Source organism: Mytilus californianus, unplaced genomic scaffold (assembly GCF_021869535.1).
Source record: "Mytilus californianus isolate M0D057914Y unplaced genomic scaffold, xbMytCali1.0.p SCAF_49, whole genome shotgun sequence".
NCBI classification, from domain to species: Eukaryota; Metazoa; Mollusca; class Bivalvia; order Mytilida; family Mytilidae; genus Mytilus; species Mytilus californianus.
Window position 1 is genome coordinate 1,128,878 of NW_026262700.1, and position 13,304 is coordinate 1,142,181.

The 13,304-nt window shown below is 32.1% G+C and overlaps 1 protein-coding gene across 1 annotated transcript in view; it reads right to left on the bottom strand.

Moving 5' to 3' along the window:
* LOC127700167 (signal peptide peptidase-like 2B) overlaps positions 1 to 13,005 on the bottom strand; it is a 231,364-nt gene extending 218,359 nt beyond the window's left edge. Inside the window, 3 exon segments of the mRNA XM_052203588.1 lie at positions 10,978 to 11,154; positions 12,144 to 12,185; positions 12,942 to 13,005. Coding sequence (XP_052059548.1) covers positions 10,978 to 11,154; positions 12,144 to 12,185; positions 12,942 to 13,005 — 283 coding nt within the window.
* Positions 13,006 to 13,304: the final 299 nt, after the last annotated feature.

The window sequence follows — 13,304 nt, forward strand, 5'->3', positions numbered from 1 at the left end:
AAATTCACCTTAAGTTACTTTTCATGTATAAATTCATACTGAATTGTTTTGCTCCGTTAGAGCCTATATGTGCGAAAACGGGGTTATTCGAAACTTCGGTGTTGACATGAAATATCATTTAAACGCCCATTTTCAGTAAATTTATCGTCAATGTTAAAAAGTATGTTTGATTGGTTTTCTACCCCCAGGCATAGATGGTCTTTGTCGGAAATGATAAGAATTGTTTTCTACCCCAGGCATAGATTGTCTTTTCTACTCCCAGATATAGATGACCTGTTCTACCCCAAGCGCATATATGGCATTTTCTACCCCAGGCGTACCGCGTAGATGGCCTTTGACCCCAAGGCATAGACGGCCTTGGCAAGATTTGGCACCACCTACAAAAGATTTTATTGTTTTAATTGCTCTTCAACTTCGTATCCGATTTGGCCTTCCAGCTGTTTGGAATTGAGCGCCACTGATGTATATCTAAAGTAGGGAGAGAAGAAATGCGCATCACTGGCACCTATGATACGTGTGTCGTTGGCGATTTTTTTTAGACAACTGTTAATCATTCTAAATAGGCCGTTTCAGAATCTAAAGGACTGAAATGAAAATAACGTCATGTCATTGGTTGAATTTCAATTGTTTAGGACGTTTTAAATCAATCACCACGGTTTGGTGTACACGTTTGAAAATATTACCCAGAATGCATTAGATTCTGTAACGGCGAATAGAAGATAGGAAAATCAGAAATATCAATACATTTGAGTTATTATGTGTAAGGAAAAATCACAATAAAAATCATGTATTATATGTATATTGTCTTAAAAGCATGTATCTAATCAATCTCAGTATCCATGGTCACAACGGCCATCTTGTAACAATGCAATCGAATCGCACATCTGAATCCACCCGCATCAGGAACGCCAATTAAAGCAAACAAAAAAAACTAAAGCTGGATGCACAAATACCAAAAAAAAAGTAAAATAACAAAAATACCGAACTCAGAGGAAAATTCAAAACGGAAAGTTCCTAATTAAATGGCAAAATAAAAAAACTCAAACATATCCAACGAATGGATAACAACTGTCATATTCCTGACTTGGTACAGGTATTTTCTTATGTAGAAAATTGTGGATTAAGCCTGGTTTTATAGCTTGCTAAACCTCTCACTTGTATGACATTCGCATAGAATTCCATTATATTGACAACGATGTGTGAGCAAGCCACGTCAGGAATCCAAAAGGAACATAATAGTTAACCGATAAATAAAGGAAAACCGCAGAGTAAACGAATGGTACACAATGTCATCACTTGAAATCTTGAACTCCAGACCATCGTGTATCAATTTTGAAGTTGACACTGAATATTTATCTATTGTTGATATTTCCGATGGATTTAAAAAAAAAAACGGACGAGAAGTTCTTTGAGAAAACCATTGCTCATCAATTTTTGCTCAAACACAGATGACGTTTTACAAGTCTGTGTAGCAGCTGCAAGCTTTTGAATATCGTATGAGTTTAGTAATATATACTAATGTGACCTATAGTTATTAATTTCTGTGTAATTTGGTCTCTTGTAGAGAGTTGTCTCATTGGCAATCATACCACATCTTCTTACTTTTATATACCCATACACGGGTGAAGATGTTTAAATTGATGCTAAGTTGAGACAGACTTACAGAATTGAAATCGTTTCGCTTCTCATAGACTTTGGTTCAGAGATGCCTGTTGGAGCCAAATTCGATGTATATGTCTAAATATGAGACAGAGGAAGCTATGTCTGTGGTTTATTTAATCGACAAAACATAGACGAATCGATTTGGTCAACCAATTCATGGTATTATAAACTTCAGTTTCAATAGTTTTTCTTCATAACTCTGCTGGATTAACGTCACCGAACCTATGAAATATCTTAAATGTGATCGTACAGGTGTGAAATTATTCTGAGTTATAAGGAAAAAATATTGAAACTAAAAATAGTTCAAAATGCTATGAAATGGCTAATCAAAATCATTTGTCTGTGTTTAATTTGTCGATAAAAAAAAAAAGACAAACATAGCTTCAGATCTTCTGCCTCATTTTCATACATAAGAATTTAACCCGCCACATTCTATATGTGCCTGTCCCAAGTCAGGATCCTGTAATTGAGTGGTTGTTGTTTGTTACTCTCTATCATATTTGTATGTTTGGGTTGTTCTCATTATTTTATCAATATAACGGAACCATAAATAGCTATACTACATCCAGGCGGTTTATCTAGCTATACAATCAGGTTTAACAGTTACTCTCCTTTTTCAGAAATTGTCTGAACCAAGTCCGAAATATGACAGTTGTTTTCCATGCGATCTGTTGGTTGATAAAGTCTATCGTTTTGTTTTATCAGGTTTTTTATGGACTTCCACTGTTTTAATTTACCTTAGAGTTTGGTGTTTTGTTAATACTTTTCTGTCTTTAACCCTACACTGGGACATAAAAATATTTTCATTTCTAGACTTATCTCATTTAAGCAGTAAAACCCTTGATAAATAAGGAGTTTTGTAGTACGGGAAGTTTATATGCAAAGTCATATCCGCACAGAGTTAGGACTTGAACACTCTGAAAAGTCCCATCAAACAACTTCGTTTCTTTTTGGTCGCTCAAACCTTGCATAATGTACCTATTGTATAATTTGTTGATTGGTCGTCCTCAATTTTCATGAAATATATTCCATTGGACGTTAGACAAATCCAACTAAATGACATAAAGAGACGCTTACTTTGTCGATTCAACAGCTTCTCTCTCTCTCTCTCTCTCTCTCTCTCTCTCTCTCTCTCTCTCTCTCTCTCTCAGAAGTCACGTGATTCCTTCTGGGTTTGTATTTTATGATAACCAGGTTTTCAGTCGTAAATCAGGTTATTGACTAGGGGCAGTACGATGTTTGGAGGCTCCATCTGTTTCCGTGCAATAATTTAAGAACTGTTCAACCGATGCCATTGAAATTGAAATATTTTTTTTATGAAGTCAAAGTTGTTGTCAAGTTCGGTATTTTGATGATTTTTTGGTTTTACCGTTCAAGAGGTAACTTCCCTTGTTGATCGGGAAATGACAGTTTATGTCGTCTCAATGCGATAATTTGAGATCGCTTGATCCTAATATTTTCTAATTATAATATGATGTTTCTTTTGACAAAATAGAGGTCAAAGTTCGATATTTACGATACTCATTCTTATCGTTCGAGAATATTTACTTTGATTATTTGACAAAAATATAAAAATTTAAAAAAACTTGAACCACACACTTTATCGGAAAAATTTCATTGGATATATAGCAGTTTGACAAACACTAAATTTGGACATCGAGAAGCTCAATATTTCCTTACCAATAGAACATGAAGTTCTTGAGTATCTAAGGTGGTACATAACATTACAGGGAGGTAACTTTGTAAAATTCAGCTGAACGTTTTAATCACTTTCTAGTGTTTATGAAATATTAAGCTTCTCAATGATAAAACATAGTGTTTGTCAAACTGCTGTATATCCAATGAAATGTTTCCGATAGTGTGTGTGGTTCAAGTTTTTTTGAAATTTTTGTCAAAGGGTCAAATTAAATATTTTGTCAAAATTTCATGAAAATTAAACGAGCCAAATCAATTTTAGTGTTTAGTACCACCTTAAATTCAAAATTATTAATAGGTATTTATTACGTTTTACTTTGTATTTAATCAACTCGTTATTCATGTTGTTACGTGTATTATCCATCTTGGATACAAGATAGATTAGATTGCTTTCGAGGCCATTTATTGGTGACTGTGCGGTATGGGTTTTGCTCATTGTCGAAGACCGTACTGTGACCTATAGTTGTAAAATTTTATGTCATTTGGTCTCTGGTGGCAAGTTGTCTCATTGACAATTATAACACATCTTCTTATCTATATATAGATTACACAATCTGCGTCAATTTTAGTTGTAAACGCATTTGGCAACTATTTTGAGGACCTTTCTTGCAACTAGATACACATAAATGTAGATGTATCAGGTAACCAATAACATATATAGATTTTGTTACATTTTATTTTAACAGAACGTCTACGCACTACACTGTTTCTTTCTTCGTACTTGAAATCAGTTCCTGCAATATAGAAAATCGTACAATAGGGTGATGTATATAACCAAAAGATTGAGGTTAGGGTGGTGATGATTGTATTACACGGGTAAACATTATCAACAGACTGATGAGGATAGGGTTGTGACGATTTATTACACGAGTAAACATTATCAAAAGATTGAGGATAGGGTTGTGAAGATGTATTACACGGGTAAACATTATCAAAAGATATACACATATATACTTCATTTAAATCATATACAATTGGCATACTAATAATTTTTCAAAAGTACCAAACATTTGATAGAAATTAACCAATATAATTCATACATGTATATTGCAGGGAACACGGTTAATTATCCCCATCTTCTGGAAGGTCATTGAGAACGCAAGCCCATGTTAAGATCTTAAAGCAATAATACCAGTGTTGATGTTAATTCATTCACAAACGTTACAATTTTTTTTTCCGGTTACATAGTGAGGACTTTATTAAATTATATTGTTAAATAAATGTGTGATTGTATAGAAATTATGTCCAATTTTACCTCCCATGTTATTTCTTTAAATTTTCTTTAAATAAATAATACTAGTATCTAATTTAAAATGCTATCAAATAAAGTAAGAAAAAGAAGAAGTATCTACCTGAATTCACAGACGAAGGCAAATAAACTATTGCAGTCTGTTTGATATGGAAACCAAGACCTAAATTCCGTATTTGCGGCAGCACAAGATCCTGTTTCTGGATCAAGATTGTCTAAAGAACCATCCTCCCAGTTCGCGTACATGTTTGTCTGTGTTGTATTGCCTGAATACCAACTAAAGTTTCGCCCATTTATTGACTCTATTCCTATCCACAAATCATCTGTATAAAGAAAAATTGAATAAAAGTATCACATATTTACTGTGAATATAGCTAACATATTACAGTTCATAGTAAATAAATAGTGGGATGGTTCAAAATAAGGTATGAACTCTCTCAAGGTGTTTTTACATTTCCATTTTTTAAAATTAAACGTTTCCAATCAAGTTATTTTAAGTAAATTGTATGAATCAATCATTTCCCTTTGATAGAAAACTTAGAAAGTATTTATTAACGTATTAGAGTTCATGGTTAATGAATTATTGGATGGTTGAGACTAAGATATGGACTATCTTAAGTTGTCTTCGCATTTCCATGTATTCTATTGAGCGTGCGTTCCTAATATTACTGTTTTAAGTATATTTACAATGTGAATGGATAATTTCCTGTTTTTCATTAAAAGTGAAAAAGTCGTAAAGTCCCTTTTTGAATTGTATTATCGACGAATTGACCACTTGCTGGTGGAAGTTGAAATTATACTGTTTCATAGAAAGTGCAAAGATAAGGTATCATTTAAAAAATCAATCATAATATGTGTAATTTTTCATTTTTATTTTTAACTTTCGAGCTAAATATCAACAATCATTTTAATTTTCTTGAATTCGCGAATAATAAGCACAATTACAGATTAGAGAAGGTAGTAATATCATTTCATACCACACTTTAGTCTCAATCTAATTTATATTTTTTATCGAAATGGCTCACTACTTCTGCACGCATTGAGTTCGTGCTATTCTTTCTCTTTTTATTCTTTTGGTCGCACATGCTTATGTGAATAACTTTGAATTTTTAGGCATAATCAATCCTGTTTTCTGGGTAAGGGGGCTTTGGTTTTTCAAATGAATAGTTTGATTCTTAAGAAGAAGATAAAAAGTCTCCTAAATACTTGGGACAAAATCAGAAAGGTGTATTAAGTAACAACTCCTTGAATGCAAAGTATCTATAACATACTTTCACCGTATCTTATTATTTTTCACATTTCCGTAAATATTAAGTGTTATATTTCATGAATTTCTTTCTCGAAAATATTGCAAGTTTTTAAATTTGTATAGAAGGAACACTTCAAGCAAAAAAACTTAAGTTGAATCTTAAAATCAGTTTATGTAATTACTTCCTGTAGAATTTTAGTTTTTGTTTCAAATGTCAGTATTTGAATAATTGTTCAAGATGTTCCGAAATCTAGCAAAATTGCAGTTTTGAGTCACCTTTAGGCATTTATGAATTACAACTGAAATATTCTATAATACACAAATAAGAATTTAAACCTTACATTACACATTTATTGCATACTGTGCATTTCAGTGAAAATTGAAAAAAAATCAAATTTAAATGCACCTGGCGTGAAATGAATTCATGAAATATTGACCCTACCAGATTTTTGAAATGTTGTATCAAAGATGTGATAAAAAAAGTTCATTTTTAATTGTATCTAATAATTTTTAAAAATCGTGATCTCGTATTGTTAAAAAAAAAAATATGTTTGTCTCTGGTGAGGATGGGGGAAAACATGCACCTCCACCTATCAAAACCCATTAAAAATGAATGGTCAGTGCCAAAACCTTGATATGAAACAAATTTGACAAATTTATTTGCAGGTAAGAGTTTACTAACATATACCAATCTTAAGCTGTGATATGCAACGAGATGTTTTAAGTATATCACACTTCGTCATTAAACGACTCCTCCTGTGATTGAAGTTTAATCAGATTAATACTATAAAATTGAAATGGATAATTTCGATATATTTTCATCTTTACATGAACGTGTATATATTTTTTTCTTCCAATGCTTGTCCATCAAAACAAAATTTTCTTAAAGGATGTTCGCGTTTCAAAATAACAATTTTTTTAAAATACTGTTATAGATTGATAGTATATAAATAAAGGAACTAAACAAGCAGAAACAAATGAAGGGTCCGTGTGCTTGTTTTCGAGATATAAGCCATTGAAAATTTGGCGGGAAATAATTCTCTCTTGATTTTTCATACATTCAACATTGGTACCTTTTTTCATTCAAAAACTATGAAAAAATAACAAGGATTTTATAATATTTTCAAAAATGACATTTTAAACTATATGTAATCATATTATGGAGAGAAAAGTAGGGGTTAGTGGACAACAATTTTTAATGGCACTACATGGATAAAACCCGAGGATTCCGAATATCTGGCAAAAATTCAAAACCAAGAGGAGCGAACATCCTTAAGGGGCCAATTTAGCATTTGTTTGGATATTTTAGTGTTTGGTTTGTGTATTTCTCAAATTCAATTTAACACCGCCATCAATTCAAACCCCAAATATTTATAACAGTATGCATCGTTCAATCAATGTAAACAGTCAATTCAACATAATTCACGGGTGAGTACATGCAAATAGCTAGACTTTATCAAACTGTGATTAAAGAAATGTTCCAATTTCAGTTTTCCTTAGTGAAGTAATATATGCATACGACTTGGATAATTCACGTTACTAGTGATAACTAATTTAAAGGAACATTTAATTAAGTTCAGATGTTTAATGCATACGGGTACATACATTTAATAAAAAAATCAAATCATAAATAGTATGCGTCAAGAGCGCTTTCCTTTATTTATTTTTTTTATCAGGAAAGGTCAAGTCAACAAATTTGAAAGCCAAGAATGTAACAAATAATCGATTTATGGACTTTATGATCAAAAGGGACATGAAAAGATTAGACATATCAATCTACGGTCAACTTTGCCAAAAGAAGTTGGAACCTAAGTTTCTTAACAATTTCTTAATTTATTAACCGAAAATTTCAGAGTTATGTTATAAATCATGTCCGTTTGAAAGATAATTTTTATATATGTTTTTAATTAAGAGTTTTCATACCGCAAAATGATAATTAAAGCCAACGCTACAAAGTAGCGATGGTAGGTATATTGATTTCGGTTCGTCCGTCAGACAGTTATTTTCCAGTAGCTTAATCCAAAAATGTATATCGGATTGCATCTGCACTTAGATACATTGTCAGCAAAGTTGTTCCTGGATGCTTAACCAATTCCACATATTGCATCTATACTTGGATATATGGTCGCGTAATGAGATGACTATCCCCAGATGCGGATTAAGAGGGTTTTTCAGGGCCTCCCCCCCCCCCCCCCACCATTTTTGGGAAAAAATTGGTTGATTATATAGGAAATCACTGAAGCATGACGGGAGCGGGCCCCCTCTTAGGCAGTCAATGGGCCCCCACTTATGAAAATTTCTGGATCCGCCACTGATCCCTATTGACTTTGAGGTCACTATACTCAAGGTAAAGACTAAAACTTCAAAAATATAATAATTTGAGCAGATAACTGGTTTCCAGATTCTAAATCAAAAACTGCATATTGACTTGATTGAATTTATGCTCAAATATTAAAAGAAAGATACCTATAGATTTTAGTCACTATGTCAAAAAGAGAGGCGAAACATATAAAAAGGGATATTCAAACTCATAAGTCGAATATAAACTGACAACACCATGGAAAAAAAAGAATAAGACTAAAAGACAAACAAACGTACACCAAACACAACATAGAAAACAAAGACTAAGCAACAGGAACTCCACCAAAAACCGGGTGTGATCTCAGGGTGTAGTTACCTTGAAATATATTTGTGTACCAACATATTTCTGTCAGAAATCAGAATAAAAAAAAACATACCAGAGGGACATTCAAACTTGTAAGTCGAAAATAAACTGACTACGCCATGACTAAAAATGAAAAATGACCAACAGACAAATAATAGTACACAAAACAAAGACTGAGCAACACAAACCCCACCAAAAACTGGGGGTGATATCAGGTGCTCCGGAAGGGTAGGCAGATCCTGCTCCACATGTGGCACCCGTCGTGATGATCATGTTAGTAATGGCACCCGGTAATAAGTCGAATTCGGTAGGTCACATTCGTGAAAAAGTGACAGGATTGTAGTTACGACAATATGAACATATCCGCTATCATCTGTGAAACGGATATTCCATAATTCTTTCAGTTGTTAAGAAACACAACACTTATAGATATGCTTACATATTTCTGAGCTTACCAGCTTGTAAAGCTATAAAGATACCAAAAACGAATTGGTCTTCCTCCTGGTTATTTATTTCGATGAGAGTTGAACAAATGTTGGTACAGTATTCCTTCAAAAAAATTATTAAAAGTGTATAGCATCTGTAGTACTTAGATTAACAACACATATAATATTATCACCTTTTAACAATTTATTGCAAATGAAATTAATGAGTATTCTCAAGTAAATATATTAATCACAAATGACAGTTTCTCATAGAGAAAAGCAATACTCAACCAACATTTTTATTCGTATCTTTCAATCCCGCATTGACGGTAGCCTGTTATTTCAAAACTTTTTGTATCAGGAATGGCAAACGGTAAACCCAGGAACGTTTTTACACTGAACGACGTCATCTTGATATACAATATGGACTGCAAAGACTGTTTAAGTCACAAATGTCTCTTTGTTTTGTAAAATTAGCTCATAGAAACAGATACATTTTATCACAATATATATCACTTTCAATATAATAACAATGGTTACCTTTGCTTGACTAATATTACTCTTAGTAAAATCGTTAAATAAGTATATACCCCCGTCGAATGACTGGATATTTGGTTCTCCGATGTCATCCGGAATACCTTAAAAAAGTAAAATCAGAGTAATAGTAATACTGTAACAGTAAATAAAGTACTAGATCTTCTACCTCATTTCGGATGGGCTATCCGAACAAAATCTAGTTCATCTCTAGCATTGTGGATTCATTGATTCTTAATGGGTATCAATCTTCGTGGATTTGAGGGAAATTTTTTTTAATGGATATTTGATTGCAATCTATACAAAGCCCCAAAATGACAATTTCAAAACAAAACAAGCAGCCTAATTTATGCACAAAACAATAAACGGAATACAAGTAGAATATACAGCACCAACAACCAATGAATTACAGGCTTCTGACTTTAGACATGGACATACAGAATGTGATGGGGTTAAACATGTTCACGGGCGCCAACCTTCCCCTTACCTTGGACAATGGTATACCAGCACAACATAAGAACAAACTATAAAAATCAGTTGAAACGGGTTTAACGCATTAGATCAACGTGGTGTTACAAAAGTCTGCATACCAGCCTATAAAAAATGTGTACTTCGTTTCTCATTTAAATTTGTGGTTTACCTGAACCCACGAAATTCACAAGAAAATAGTATCTCACGAATAATAAGGAATCCTCAATAACAATAAAAAAATGTAAACTCAATAAAACAAAATTAATTTTTATAACATAAATATATGTTCATTATATCAAATAAACTGTAAACCACTTTTGCAATCCATTAAGCGCTAATCAGACTGCTCCAATTGATTGAATAAGGGGAATATTGAAACGTGTTTTCTTCAAAACTTGAAATGACGTGTTCTGAATTAGACCGGCCTATTTTGTTTATGTCAATGGACCGAAAAGTTGTATATGAATATAACAATACTCTGTTATAAGGGACGAACTGTTCGAATAATTGTCTTACATAATATAATTAATATATATGAGTATAGAAATTCGATACATGTATTCCAGACCATTCACATTTTAGTGATTTCAAAAACATAACATTTATATATAAACAGCGAGAACAGATATACATTTTTGAAAAAGTATTATTAACTATTTTACTGTATGAAAGGTAAATTCATATAAAACAAGCAAGGACACTTTTATTAACGATTATATCTCAACTTGTAAAAGGGCATGTATTATCAAAACATGCGACCAAGTTTTTTTAATAAAATCCATTGGAATTGAAATGGGGCGCAGAAACTCAATCTCTCTTTGAGCAAAACAGCTTTTGAACATACATTTTGTGGAACGATTACAGTCTACGAATTGGGGCTTGATATAGAACGGCACACATATCAATGTCGTAATTTTAAAAAGTTATCAAAATACTAATATGGATATACCGCTTTTATTGAGGGAGTTACAAGTATGCCAAAACACTACTTAAATATGTATAGAAAAAATATAGATAAATTTCTTACAATATGCATTTAGTTGACTCCACTGCCCTGAATCTAAACATACGATGGAATCATTCCCCCATAGGGTATATCCATTCAAGCAGGACAAATTTGCTTCTGCGCCTACAGTAGTGCCTCCTACATCAATAAGTACACTCGCATTACCACAACTTCTAGTCTCTGGATCGTTACATGTAACTACAATAAAATGTTTATAAAATTCTGAAATAAGAGACAGGACATTTTGGTGACCATGCAGGGAAATCTAAAGGAACATAAACGCTTAATATAATTCCGATAAGTTATTCTGCATATGAATCATAATAAATATTTCGTTTATTATCAGATATTTATTCCTTGTAAGATGGAGGATTTCTTTGTCTGCTCTCGTGTTTTTGAAATGCTTAATTCTTCTCCTGTTTGTTTTGTATCAATGTGTTTTTGTGAAGCAAACCGTACATACATTTATTACCATAGTAATGACATATTCAACATTTAAACTTATTGCAGTAGCACCTCAAAAGCATAACATCGGTTCTTTCAAGCTGGTCAATGAATAAATACATGCCAAGAGTATATGGACCTCTTGTTGTATTTTTTGTTCATATACGACAATGTATCTGGATAACGGATAACCTTATATATTGATATATATTTCTGGTTTCGTCGATCTTTATATTATAAAATATCAATAGAAATAACATAACATACCAGCATGAATAAATGTAAATTAAAACAAATAATCAACAACCTAGTCTTCTTATCTGGGAATCCATTTCAAATTGTTTAACAAAAGTTTTAACTGCAATGTAAGGATAAAGATCTCCAATGTAAACTTGCATCAAACGGCATTTTGTATATGAAAAAAAAACTCATCAAAGAATTGACAACATATTTGAAAAATTGCGATAAATTCCCTTATTCACTATTTGACAAAGGGGGACGAAAGATACCAGAGGGACAGTCAAACTCATAGATCGAAAACAAACTGACAACGCCATGGTCAAAAATAAAAAGACAAACAGACAAATAATAGTACAGATGACACAACATAGAAAACCAAAGACTAAGCAACACGAACCCCACCAAAAACTGGGGGTAAGACAAAGCGTGGTAAAACGTCTTCACAATAACAGAAAATTAAGGATTAAAATACGAATATTTGATATGAGCTAATAATAACTTACCTTCGGAGGATCCTTCTGTGTGACTTTTGTTGCATATTTTACCTGAAATGCATATGATATGTGTCCAAACATCATCAAGTTAAACGTACACTGTTACATTATGCTAATCGTTTAACCTGTTTTAAGATAAATTATGTTCTTACATTGGTTGCAATGAAATACCGTGGTTTTCCTTTAAAATAAAGACCATTTTGTCACTGCATTTAAAATTATTTTTCTAAATGAATTTCTTTGGGGTCAAACCATTGTTGCCAAAGACATTGCAATAAGACGGTGTGAAATTCACGGAAAAATATATAGTTCTTTGCATTGAAAAATTTATTTAGTATACGTTATAAGTCATCAAAAGAATAATTCATCCATAAATACAAATTTTAAAAATTATTCGAACCTTGACCTCACATCTGTGAAAATTAACTCATGCACTATGATAGTTTGCGAATTATTGTGTTTATCTGTCATTTGTTGAAAAGTTTTCGATGTTGAATTCATTGATTGCTTATATATTTGTTTATTTTTCTATCAGTAGACAATGGATAATTTGTATTTATGTTGAAGTATTTTTTTTCTCATTTTAATAAGAGATAAACAAATGTTCAAAGTTTAGTCAAAACATGTATAAGTTCACTATTCATAAAAGAAATGAAAACATAATTGACATAAAAAAATTCAAAAATTACAAAATACTGATATAGAAGTATTTTAAAAATATTGAAAGATATATATACTTTGAATTTATTAAACGCCACTAACACATGTGTTGATATGACTTGACAAATAAAAGATAAAAACACTTACTTTGAATTGATTGAACAACTAAAGCTACTAATACCAGGGTTATTATATCGTATCTGAACATCATTTGCAATCTCTAGGACAACTGCCCTATCCAAATATTTGCATAGAAATCTTTACATTTAGGCGCTTATATATATACATATATTACATATGATGTAGCATTCTCCTGTTTTCATTGGATATTACGATCACGTGTTTCAAATAAAAGTTCATGTATCTGAAGCCTTGATTCTATTTTTAAGTATATTGACGCTATGTTTCTATTTATACGTATATTGACGGTTAATGTTAAAAATCTGTGACGTCACACATAACAATCATGGCGGAAGCGCCGCAGAGTACGAAAAGAAAATTTGCAAGTAA